The 13168-nt window shown below is 46.0% G+C and overlaps 1 protein-coding gene across 2 annotated transcripts in view; it reads left to right on the top strand.

The window, feature by feature from the left end:
* VWC2 (von Willebrand factor C domain containing 2) overlaps positions 1–13168 on the top strand; it is a 131824-nt gene that overhangs the window by 99193 nt on the left and 19463 nt on the right. The window contains exon 3 of one of the 2 annotated variants that reach the window (XM_019520909.1): positions 8550–8614. The exons of the other annotated variant lie outside the window; for it this stretch is intronic. Within the exon in view, the coding sequence (XP_019376454.1) occupies positions 8550–8569 (20 nt within the window). The 3' untranslated portion in view covers positions 8570–8614. The remainder of the gene's footprint in view (positions 1–8549; positions 8615–13168) is intronic. 2 annotated transcript variants of the gene reach the window in all.

Below are 13168 nucleotides of genomic sequence, written 5' to 3'. Positions count from 1 at the left end.
ACTCCCAACTCCCCTCCCCTCTGGAACCTCAGTGCCTCCCTGACTAATGTCTTTTGTTTTGAAGTATGGTTTGTGGTCCAGAAAGCCAAAGCCTGCTGCGAGACACCACTCCTGAAGCCACAAGTTGACGTCCCAGATGCAGGTCTCGTGGCATCTTCTACATCCACTCACTGGAAGGACCAATGAGAAGACCACCTGTGCCCCCATCTCCTTCAGCTTCCCCACAAAGCTTGATAGTCCTTCATCAGGTGATCTGGACTGCTCCTGGCCACATCATTAGTGCCCACATGGATTAGGACCATGGGGTAGTAATCAGTGGGCCGGATGAGGGCCAGGATCATTTCCGTCACATTCTGAATCCGTGCTCTGGGCAGCCAGTAGACCTCGCTTGTCATGGGATCCTGGCAACAGATGGGTCCCTCTGTTCCTCTCAGGATGGAGTCATCTATGACAAGTACCCGGCATCTCTTTTTCCGGGTCAACTTGCCTCCTTCGGCCCGTTTTGTGCATGGAGCGACCTTCTCACCAGAATTTTCCTCCTCACCATCCTCTTCCTCCAGTGTCCCCAGGGCCTCGTACCTGTTCCCCAGCTGGACCGGGGGAGCTGGTACTGTACCACCGTGAGCAACCCTGGCTCTGGAGGGAACCTTCTGCCATGCTGCTGTGGTGGGCACCTCCTGGGGCTCTTCTTCCTTTGGTGCATGGCCCTGTAGGGAAAGGAAATATACCCATCAATTTCATTCTCTGCTTCCCTGATCCCCCTCAACCTGCTAACCTCCTCCTGGAGCTCCCTTACCTGGCCCTTCAAGGCCCTAAGATGGGTGCCTGTGGGACAGGTGTGGGGCCCCCATCCCCTGTCCCACCCCGGCCCTGCCAGGCATCCCCTGCAGGCCAAGGGGCAGGGTGACACCAGCTCCCCTGTGGGCTCTGTCTGGGTGGAGGCCTCAGAGGAGCCCCAGGTTGGCAGCACCCCCCGGGCAGGGGCCCTAGCAGTACTCCATGTCCACACCATTTATTTGTTGTTGTTTGGTTTGGGGTTTTTGTTTTTTTTTTTTGGTGCAGTGCCTTTGCCTTACCCTTGCTAAAGTCTTCCTCCTGTCCCCTCCTGCTTTCCCACCTGTGCTAACACCAGTGCAAACACCAGCACACCCTTACAGAGCATACCCGTTTACACACTACGTTAGCATGTGGCTCGGAAGCACAGCTCCCTGCCAGCTCAGCTGAAAGGGATCCTGGGGACTTTCCCTTCGGATCCACCCTAGCTGTGCCAGCTACTGTCCCCACTCACCTTAGGGGGATCAGCTGCTGCTGCCCCTACCGCTGCCTCCACTGCCCCCACTGCTGCCTCCACTGCTACCACCACTGCCTTCATTCAGGTAAGGGGCCACATGTGTGAGTGGAGTCCCACATGTGCCTAGTCAGCCCCTCTCCTTGCCGCCTTCAGCCCCAACATAGGGGAAGAAAAATTTAACCTCCCTCCCTGGTCCCAGACCCCAGCAGGGGTTTGCCTGGGGGCACAGGGCAGTGAGCCAGCCAGTGAGGCTAGTGAGCCAGCTCCCACTGCTCCAGCTAGGGAGCAAAGGGGTGAAGCCAGCCCTGCTCTCTGGAGCAGACAGCCCAGCCCAGCACAGGGCTGCAAAATGCTGGGATGCTGGGGAACTCTGATTTAACTTGATCCAGGAAGGGGTCTGGGACAGAAGTTTCATAAATTGATTTGACCTAAATCGGTTAAGTCTGATACTACATTCAACCAGGTTTATCTTAAAGCAATTTCAGCCATTTTGAAACTGGTTTATGTACACTGAACTTCTATTCTATTACAGGTAAAAAACCAGTTTCTGATCACTTAAACCGGCTTATGTGTAACTTCTGTCTCAAGCCCAGGACTCTAGTGGCCAGTTACAGCTGTGTAGGTGGAAGACAGAAGATTTTTAGCCTTAACATGGGTGACCCTCTTGAGTCAGGGGGAGCACTTCCCCCTCAAGTGGCCAGTCATCAACTGGGGGGGGCGGGTGTCCCGCTACAGGCAATCCCGCTGACCCAGAAGTGGCAGTGGCTGGCACTTCTGGGCGCACAACTGGCACTTCCGGGAGAGTGCTGGTACTTCCGGGTGAGCCCCCACTCTCCAGCTGGCACTTTTGGGGGGGCAGCATTGCTCCTGCCTACCGCCCCCACCTGGGAATGCTGGCTAACCTGGGTGTGCAAGAGCTCTCAGGGGGTGCACATCCATCCCTGTGCACCCCTTACAAATCCCCACTGAGCCTTAAGGTGTGACTGCTCCAAACTCCAAGCTAGGACTCAACATTTCTGTGGCTTACAGCATAAGATGTAACAAGGCCCTCAGCTTGTTTGCATACAGTAAGAACATATTAGCCACTGTCCTTTTGAAATCTTCCACTTCTGAAAGGGCTTCAAGCTTTTGTGTGCCCACTCTGTGGGAGAAGTGTTTTGGGTTTTTATGGTTTTGGGGGTTTTTTGGTAAGAGTATCTTAAAACTAGGATAGTCTAGAAATTTTAACCTTCTTTTGCCCTTAATGGTTCATGATCCAAAGGTTGTGGAAACCAATGAAAAGTCTCCCAGTGGCTTCAGAGGATAGCACCATTTTCATGAGATTAGACAAAAAAAAGTTAGCAACTGTTTGTTTTTCAAAAATCCAAATGTGTCTACGTGCTCTGTCAAATTCCAGGATATGTTAAAACCACCTGGCTAGGTCTTGCAGAGTTCACAACATCTGCTAGCTAAACTGTTCAGGGCTGACAACTATATTGATTTTGTTAATTAAACTTTCAGGCTCTTCAGGGAAGATTTGCAGAGCTGGAAAGCAAAATATTGCTGACTAGGGTCTTTGAAAGTGCCCACTGCCATTGGGCAATTTTGGGAAGTTCATTTTGAGACCTTTTCATAGGGGTTGTTTTTAGAATGTGGGTGTTCAGCACTTTTTGTTAGTCAGGCCTTTCTCTGATTCAGAGTTGTATGAAAATATTGAGCCAAAATTTTTAACAGCTTTGCTGTCTGCATACAGTGCACCCTTTATTTTCCAGCCTTATTCATATGGCAATTCAAGAATAAAATTATGCACAAAAATATTTTTCATTAACCTAGACAGCTCTATAAAATATTGGATAAAAGTAATTAAATAAATACCAATGTAAATAAATGATCTTTCTATATTTTAATATACTTTAATATCTGGAATAAAAAATATTCTTTGAAAATTGAATTTCATGCTTCAGTTTTTTTTCTTAAAATACTTTACTTCTGGGCATCTACTGGGTTTCTTGTCAGTGGAGAAATGACTGATTCTGAGCAAAATAAAATCACAGATTTTTTTTTAAATTTTCTTTTCTATGAAGAGGGTGCTTTTTAGTTTTTCATTGAAATGTTAAAATATGAAATATTGTGTGTAGAAGTTGTGCTTTCAAGTCTTGTAAATATTTCATGTACTTTCCTTAATTACTATTTATAGCATGCCTCTTTCAGAAATGGTACCCAGTGAATCCTCAGCCCAGGCAGCATTGGCCTCAACCCCCACTTCCCTGCTTCTGGGAGTGGGCACAGAAACCACCCCCCCAACCATTGTGACCCTCTGCGTCTTGCTGCCACTGCTTGCTTTGAGAGTAGCAGCGTGCTTCCCTCTCCCCCGGGTAAGAGTTGAGATTTAGGAATGCGGCAGGGGAGATACTGCCACCACACCATGGGGTGCACTCCTTGCCCACCTGCCTGCGTGTACCCCCTATAACCTTTCTAAGTACCCCGGTTGACAACCCCGGGTCTAAGCTACTACTGAATACTTGGGTTCCTGAGTCTGCAGGCTTGCTGTGCAGAGCCTCTTGCCTTTTCACACACCCTTCTGCGCAATCTCCCATGCTAACTCACATGCCAGGCCCAGAGAACACCTGTTGGCGTGGCTCGGTTGTGTGGCTTCCTGGGGGACTGGACTAAGTAGGAGCTGGGAGGCGTTACCTTCCTCTGCTCCGCTCAGCTGCAGCCCCGTCACTGGCTAGCACCTACCCACTGCAGGCCTCGCTTACCTCCTCGCTCTACACTGGGGGTCAGGGTCCACCGGAGGGTCCACCGGGTACCATTGCTCACAGGGACGCAACAGGCTTACACCCATGTATCTCACACCACAGCAGGTCCCAACCAGGGTGCATCACAAGGAGTAAGCACCCCCACTTTCTCTTGTATTAGTGGAAATAGATGCTTTTGTCCAGGTATGGCTATGTTCAGAGAATCCCATGCATCATGTTAGGGACCAGTTGCCTCATTGATTTCAAGCATTTAAAATTAGGTACATGCTTAAGCACTGCACTAGAATGGGAGCTGCATTGGAAAAGACAGCACAGAGTATAAAGTGGAGTAAGTGATTAGAATACAATAGGTAGGAAGTGGGGAGGGAGAATGCTGAGAGAGACATACAAGGAAAGCACAGGACTAAGCAGTCATAAAAGCTAATCCAGGTAATGAGATAAGAATCTATCACCCCTGTTTAAACCATACTTAACACCATCCAGTCTGTGGGTGATTTTTTTGTTCCAGAATTTCCCGTTCAAACTTTTTAAAAAAAATTTTTCTACCTGATTACAGCAATCGTGAGATCAGCAATGGAGTGTCCAGAAAGGTTCAAGTGTTCTGCCACGGGCTTTTGTGTCTTTCTGCAGCTGACATCAGATCATGTCAGATATAACTTGCACCTGCCAACGTTAGCACAGGGTGACATTTTTTTTCACCCCATCACATTCCCACAGTTAAAATTAATAGCTTTCTGAGAAGTCTATAGGCCAGCATAATCTGTCCTTTGTTTTCTTTTTATTTGTGATGGAAATTTAATAAAATACTTTCTGTCAGACTGCTGTTTCTGGGAGTGAAGTACAGAAGAAGTCTTTTTAAATTGCTTGCCTACGTTATCTTTTAATACTTGGTTTATGCACGGCAGTTCAATCATTGCAGAATCTCTTTGGTTTTTGTGAGCCGTTACCATATGGTATGTCTGCGTTATTAATATCAGTGTCCTGACGGATTTCTGACTCCTGTGATTCCACGTTTCCTTTGTCTCAAAGATGCCTTCATAAGACTTCATTTATATGCAGATCTTTCTCTCCTTGTAGGTTGGTTCAGCTCAAACGGATGAACCAGGAAACTTGTTTTATTATTAGAACTAGTATTGAGTGTACAGCTCTGGGTGGCCTGGGAGGGAGATAAAACACCTGTTAAGAGCATCACTGGATGCCCAAGCTAGGGCTGACCTTCTGGTTTGCAAGATGCTGCACTAAAAAGAATACTAAGAGGCAATTCCTGCCCAGGAGCACAGGCAGGACAAGTAAGGTAGGAGTGAAATGGAGTCCCAGCACTTCTGAGACTGACCCAAGGACACACAGCACTCAGGAATCTACTTCCTAACTTCCCATCCTGTGTACCTCTTTATTGGACCACACCAGAAGTCCTGAGCTTACATAAAGGCTCTGGTCTTATAATGCTCACTCATGTGCAAAATGTTTTGCATGCAAGTAACCCACTGAATGCTGTGGTATAACCCACCTTCTACTTCTATACAGGTTTGAGGTTAAAGGCCCGATTGTGTCAGCACTCACTGTCACATGCAGCATTGATCAGTGTGTGTGATGCTGTTAGAGTCATTGGCACCACTCTCAGCTGTCAGCCTTGTATGTTGATAAGATCAGACCTGCAGAGAGAAAGCAGCACAACACAGAGCTAAAGTTTGCTGCTTAAAGGGAATGGGCATGAGAGGAAGAAATTTTGCTTCCCCAGCAAATAACAGTCCCAGGTTGCTTTTGCCCAAGTGACTCCTGTACTGGCCTCTTGCTGCTGCATCTCTCAAACTCCATGTATTTCTCAGTCTGTGCAGTAATTTACTGCTACTCCTTTTAATTTAGTTTCGTCTTCTCAAGAGTTGCTGTAAGCCTTCTAATTTATATTTCACGACAAGCTTCTTGCCCTGCCTTCTGGTTCCACGAGGTAACTGTAGGTAGAGTGATCATTTTTTCTTACTGTTCAACAGAAGAATACCCTGAAGACAAATGGAGTGGCTGACAATTTAATCCAGAACATAAATTGAGCTTTTAATTGTTGCTTGTAGGATATTTTGCAGAAACAATTTAATTAGAAGAGTAAAACAGGACTTTGCTATTTTCCTTCATTTTATTTACCAGGCTTTTTCTAGTGTACTAATCTGAGTTTTATGAAAATCAGTCTGAAGTGTCTGGGGATTCATTTCTAGTTTCCTGTAGTTCTAGCATTGCCTAGGAGAAAGCAAATATAACTCTCAGGTAAACATTAAAGCACCACCTGTTTTTTTCCTCCAGAATTCTACATTTCCATAATAACTTGCCTTTGGAGATAATCTTACAGAGAACAAACCTATAATACAGACATATTTAAGGATAGGTTTACAATAATTCAATTATAGTAAATACAAATAATACTGGCTTTCATACCTCAGTAACAGTCTAGGGGCCTTATGTGTTGGAGAGGAGGAGGCCTGACAGTCAACTGAACGTTCATGTAACTGGGGAAGGCTTGTTTCATATCGGCAACTGGGAGCCAAGTTCCTTTGAGCCAGCCTGAGGCATTTCCTGAATTAATTTATTTTTAGTAGACTGCCTGAGCCCTATTGTTCATGTGTCAGGAGTTTCATATTTTTAGGGTGGTAAAGGCTTTTCCCAGACATACCAACTCTCAGAGCAGTAATGCTTCCCCACTGAAAGGATGTTTTGTATGTCAGGCACTTAAGACCCCTCCTGCCTTCCTTCTTCTTAGTGGGTGCATATACACATGCACTTTATTGCAGAGTTGACTAATTAGCTCTGCAGGAAAGCATCATGATCTACATGTGCACTGGTATTAGGTCTCAGTAAACTAATTCACTCCACAGTAGGATAGTACTACCCAGGACAAGTACTGTGTTACAGCAAAGTACTTGGGTGCATTCAAACTCATGTGTAGATGGTGACTGCAGCTGGCTGGGGCATGAGGGTGCTACAGCGTGGGGGGGCCTCCTGCCAGCTAGCCCTGCACTGTAGCACCCTTGTGCCCCAGCCAGCCCCTCTACAGCATGTTGAGCCAGGGCAGAGCAGCTGCAGGATGACCCCCATGGCCTCCTGCCAGCTGGTGCTGCACTGCCTCAGCTCAATGTGCTGTGATCTTAGGTGCACATGTAAATGCTGCATCCAGGAGCAGTAAACTCTGGCACGAACTAGGCAGGGCTTATTCAAGCACATTAGTATCACATGTAGATGCAATCTGTGTAGAGTAGACAAGGCTTTCTGCTGCCAAGATTTGGGAGACTGTTTTCACTAAAGATGATGAGCCAGGCCTGGGTATGTCTCCAAGGTCCCTGACTCGTAAAGAGGGATGAATGTGACACTTAAGTCATGCAGTCACACAGGACTGAGCACTTTTTCCTAGCCAGTCTAAACAGGATGAGAAAGGAGGAACAACCAGCTCTGTCCAGAGGTATGAAGGTTAAGGGCTGACAGTGCAGTATACACCTGCCTCAGTGTGTGTGTCTGACAGTCTATAGCAATTTTTCTTGCCTTTATCTTTCTCCTCTCTTTGGGAACTCGCTGCCTCCAAAACATGAAAGAGTTACAATCTTTACTTCTTCACCGTGGCCTTCTCAACTTCCGGGGCTCTTGTAACAGAGAGGAAGTCCAAGTAATTGCTTGTCATCACAGCAACAGCAACATAAGAAGGGAAATACCAGCAGCTGCCAGTGGGATTCAGATTGTTAGACTCAACCTGAATTGACATTAACAAAAAGACAGATGCTGAATGTATTGAAAATGAAAAAAAGGGGCAGGAAATTGAGTGAAATGGAAGCGATTTGTTCTGTTTTGTGTATATCCTCATCATCTCCCCCCCCTTGGATTCCAGAGGGACATTTCAGTGTTGTGTCTGGACTTATCTGAGGCTCATAAAGCTCATTGAACTGCACTTACAGTTTTACAAGCCAGCTGCTGTCTTCCCCCACCCATGCACCAGCTCCCACCACTGAGCAGCCTGCCCTCTACCCATACACAGCCACTAGCTAGGACAATCCTCTACCTTGCAGGACAAGCCCCACCAGGCCCCCATAGCTGCTTCTCTTTTGGGCCATTTTACCTGCCACCGTTCCTCTCCAGCCTCACTTCTCGTGCCCTCACTTCTCCTGCTTCTCCCACTCCTTGGACCCCCCTACTATTCCTTCCCTCTTGGCCTCATCATTCTTCCATCATTTGGCTTCCCAGTTGTCCCTGATCTGGAGCGCCACCTTTATCGAGCTGTCACTTGCCCATTTGCCCACCCTCATTCCTGAATTTTATGGGGGTGGAAGGGTATGGTAATGGGTGGGACAATGGTGGATTTCAGTTTTACCACCTAACACACTGCATTTACCATTGTGCTTGTAAACAGCTCTCTTGTGACCAATAACTTGTAGTCTAGTAAAACTATTTAAGCATTACAGCATTGTTTTGAATTGATTAAATTTGCTGCTGAAGAGAAAATGAATCCATTTGGTGTAATCCATTGACTCTTGCCTCTCCTGTAGATGAAGACTATCCAGATTAGAGCCGCTCAATTCCTGGGTGGGTGTCCATGCCATTAGCAAAACAGGTAATTCATTTTACTTAGAGATGGTAACTCCTGCTATGCGCTGCCATGCTCGCAAAGAGATAGCAGAAATTGTTAGGTGGATATGTTTATAGTTCTAACTTACTAGAAAAAATCTGTGTAACACAGTTAAACTGTGATACTGGGACTCTCCAAAATGTGTCAAGTTAAGCAAATGTGTAAGCCTTTGCAGGACTGAGCCTTTGATGGCAACGCCATAGTTTGACCACTGTTCTTGGTAGATGAAAGCAAGTTACTGATCTGATGTATGTTTATCAGTTTTGGGTAGTTTTATGATCCATGATACTGTAGGTTTTGAATATTTAATCATCCTAGCAGGGGATAAAAGGGTATAGGACTTTACTGTTCATCAGCTGCTCTGCAGGTACTGTTACCCCATGATAACTCAAGGCAAATTGTGGTAACTTACTCCTTTTTCATTGAGGGTTTAGCTGCTGTAGTTGAGTTCCACTGACCCCAGAGTTTACAGTCAGTTACCATGGAGCAGCCCTCTGTCCTGCAGTAAGTCACCTGTATGCTCATGCCCTTCATGTCACTGTCTCTAATGTATTTATATTAGGGAGGCAGAACGTCCTAATAGTGCCACTTTATGGAGTGGGATTTGAGACACACAGGGCATGTCTATGGAAGACACTTTACTGTGGAGCTAATTAGTCGGCTCTGCAGTAAACTGACACCATCCACATGTGCAATGCTATTAGGCTGGAGTAAGCTAATTAACTGTGCCATAGGACAGTACTGCCTGACATAAGTACTATCCTACAGTAGAGGTTTTTATTCTGCCGCAGTGCACATGTAGACAGTGATGGTGCTGGCTGGGGCACAAGGGTGCTACAGTGCAGGGGCTGCCTGCCAGCTAGCCCAACACTGAAGCACTCTTCTGCCCCAGCCAGCCCCTCCACAGCACATTGAGCTGGGCCAGAGCAACTCTGAGCTGGCAGGCTGATCTCTTGTGTCCCTTGCCAGCTGCAGCCATGCCACCCCAACTCAACATGCTTCAGTCCCAGGCACGTGTAAACACTGTGCCCAAAAGCAATAAACTCCAGTGTGAACTGTGCTGGAGTTTATTGCGCCGCATTACTTTCACATGTAGACACACCCACAGAGATGAAGGCAGTCAATCATAGAACTCCCACTGCCTGCACTGGAAATAGGATTTCTCCTTCAGATTTGCCTAAAATTAAACTGAATGGGGATTGGGCTCTCTTCTGTTCCTGGCTAATGCCTGGATTCTTCTCTTTCCCGTTATTATATATGCTGGCAGAGGCGGATAATACAAAAGCTTAGTTGCATTTATAAGCAGAAATGCTTTGTTTTTAAAATATGATGTTTTATTCATTGTTTGCAGTTTTGTACAAAAATGTACAAAATGCAATCAGTCTACAGTAAGCCATCTTGTGTGTCCTCTGATAAAGATGTGCAACATCTTTCATATGAGAAGGGGAAGAAAACAGTAAACAGCTTAACAAGGCAAAAATAGGGCAATTTCTACCTGTTGCTCACAAAACAACCTACTGTATTTTGATGCAGGTACAGCTTTACCTGGGGTTCATAAAGCGTTCTCTGCACTGGAGGAACTATTAAAGTCTCTGATTGCTTTGGGCAATATCCCACATGTGACTTACGTCACCTTATAATGACCAGTAGCAGCAGCCCTGAAGTAAAAAGCAGGCTGAATTTACAGATGCAGTTCATGAGCATATGAATGTTGTTATTCTGCTCAAAGTAAAATGTTTAGTTCAGTAATTCATTAAGACTGCTGAATATAAATCAATCTATAATCTGGAGAAGAGTCTAATGTCACACCTATTATACCAACAAAGATCCAATATGTTTGTAAAAAGGTACGTCTTTAGCGTGTATGTGAAGCTGGAAATACACTCTGGAGAATGTTTTTACAGTTTATTAAGTTTAAAAGCAATACAAGACATGTTTTCAAACTATCCTTCATTGAGTTGGCACTCTGATTCTTGCCCATTCTGAAAAGATAGATGCTGTATTTGAGTGAGGCAGGTATCAGGAAAATTTATACATTTTTATAAAAAAGAGGGGAGATGGAGGGAATTCAGTTTTTAAAAGCAACAAGTTTTGAGCCATTACGAAGTTTTTCATTCATTCGTTCGTTTGTTCATTTGTTCTTTCTTTCTTTCAAAACATGATTATTCTTGCTAACAAATCCTTAGCCACAGTCTGACAGGCAATTTTTTGTACAAATGCAAGTGTTTGTTAAATTGCATCTTACCCTGTTTAACGTCTAAGGTACACTTCCAGCATGTACTTAGTGCACTTAAATTCACTTCCCACTTTCCACACCAGATGGATAATTAACTTTAGCATTAAAGTTATAGTTCATGTCTTGAACAGGTAGTGACAGAGAACAGAATGATGGATGTCTGGAGTTAAAAATCGATAGTGAAATTTGTGATGGACAGAATCAGGTTGGACGTGCATGAGTGAAATAGGTGTGGATAGTACCTGAGAGGCATGATTGGACTAGAAAATGGACCTGGTAACCAGGATTCTTTGAGTGCAAACAAAAATCATCACTGTTCACTATGGTAGGGGAAGATGAATTAAGATGATGAATAGAACTATGAAATTTGCACAGTAGTATAATAAGGTTCTGACTCTGTCACCCACTCATGAGCACTTAGCAAGTATTCTTGTGATTTCAGTAGGGGCTGCTTGTGGAGGAAAGTGGTACTTAACAACATGGCAGCTGCCTGTGGCCTATTATATTAAATGCTGGGATTGATATTAACTGGGATCTTGCCTTTTGTCATACAAACCCAGGAAAATCCTTGTGAGAAGAACACCTTTCAATATCCCTATCCTTAAGTGATGTTTTAAAGTAAAATGCAACTCCAGGTGATTGCTGAACAAAACCTAAGGTAGAGAGTTACCTGTTCCAACATTATAGAATCAAGGAAAAACAGGTCCTGGAAGGGGCTTCAAGAATAGTCCATTCCAACACCCATTCCAACTCAGGGTAGGTTCATCCCCATCTCAATACCCCAATCAAGTGTCTCATGCTTTGAAGACATCCATAGTGGATCCCACAGCCTCTCTAAGTAATCTCTTCTAGTATTCACCCACCCTCAGCATTAGAAAGTTCTTCCTCATATTCACTCTGAATTTCCTTTATTGCAATTTGACCAGTATTTCTTTTCCTACTCCCTGGGGTTATACTGAATCAGGTGTATCGCAGGGTGAGCAAAATATGGCACATGGGCCAGGTCCGACCAACCAATTGATTGTATCCAGCCCACGGCTGTCCTCACAGTGCTCCACGTGGTGCCTAGCCCTGTCCACTCCCCCGGGGCAGCCCATGCCACACCCCCACCCACACTCACCCCACACCTGCCAGTGGCACCAGCCCTGGCCTCAGCCCTGGCCCTGGCCTCGACCCCAGCAAACATTCACAGCTTTCTGGTGAGGCTACCTTCCACCCGCTCAGCTGTCCATCAGTGGCTGCTCATTGCACTGGGTGACTGAGTGTGTGGAAGGCTGCTGGGAGCTGGAACTGGAGCTCCACACACTGGGTAGGAGGTGCTTATCTGCAGCTTCTCCCTGCCTGCCCAGGCATGTGGTGCCCCATGCTTCCCAGAGTGGTGCAGCAGGGGCAGGAGGAGGAGGAACTGCCACTGGAGGCAGGGGGAGATGAGCTGTACTTAGGTGGCTGCAGCAGTGGAGGCAGCAGCCCTCCCAGGAAGCTGTGTACACTGGCTGGGGCAGAGACCAGGACCAGTGCCAGGATAGTGCCATCAGCAGGTACAGGGTGGGCTTGGGCAGAAGCACAATGCAGGCTGCCCTAGGTGGAAGTGGGAGCTCAGCCCCACACACTGTGGGGGCAGCCATAGGCCAGATGGAAGTGGGGTGGATCACACCTGCATCGCACCATGCAAATGAGCTCTGCTGCATGCGCCCCCAAGCCGTCCCATCTCTCTCCCTCCACCCCGGCCAGCTCCCAGGACCTAGCACCTAGGCAGTCCCCCCTACACACATACCATATACAAGAGTAAAACTTTATTTTGAGGTATTTGGCAATCACCTCTATATATACTACTGAAAAAACCCCTTAAATCAGGACAAAAACTATTTTTAAAATAAAATTAAAATATGCTGTAGATGTTTGATTTTAGTATATGATTTGTTTTTTATCTGTAATTTGTTAAAATGATATCTTCTGAAAGATTTTGTGTGTATGGCCCTCGACAGCTCACCAAAACTCATTATATGGCCTGCCAGCAAAAATAATTGCCCACCCCTGGTCTTTATAGCCACTCTCCAGGTATTTGAAGGCTGTTGTCAAATGTCCCCTCAGTCTTTCATAGACATAGACATTAGGGCTGGAAGGGACCTTGGAAGATCATTCAGTCCAGCCCCCCGCCCGAAGGGCAGGAAGTCAGCTGGGGTCATAGGATCCCAGCAAGATAAGCATCCAATTTGCTCTTGAAGGTGTTCAGTGTAGGTGCTTGAACCACCTCCGATGGCAGGCTGTTCCAGATCTTGGGGGCTCGGACAGTAAAGAAATTC

The sequence above is a fragment of the Gavialis gangeticus genome, unplaced genomic scaffold, assembly GCF_001723915.1.
Source record: "Gavialis gangeticus isolate Ggan-Ray unplaced genomic scaffold, GavGan_comp1, whole genome shotgun sequence".
Taxonomy (NCBI): domain Eukaryota; kingdom Metazoa; phylum Chordata; order Crocodylia; family Gavialidae; genus Gavialis; species Gavialis gangeticus.
The sequence above is the reverse complement of the archived record's forward strand: the minus strand, read 5'-3'. Positions and strand labels throughout refer to the sequence as shown.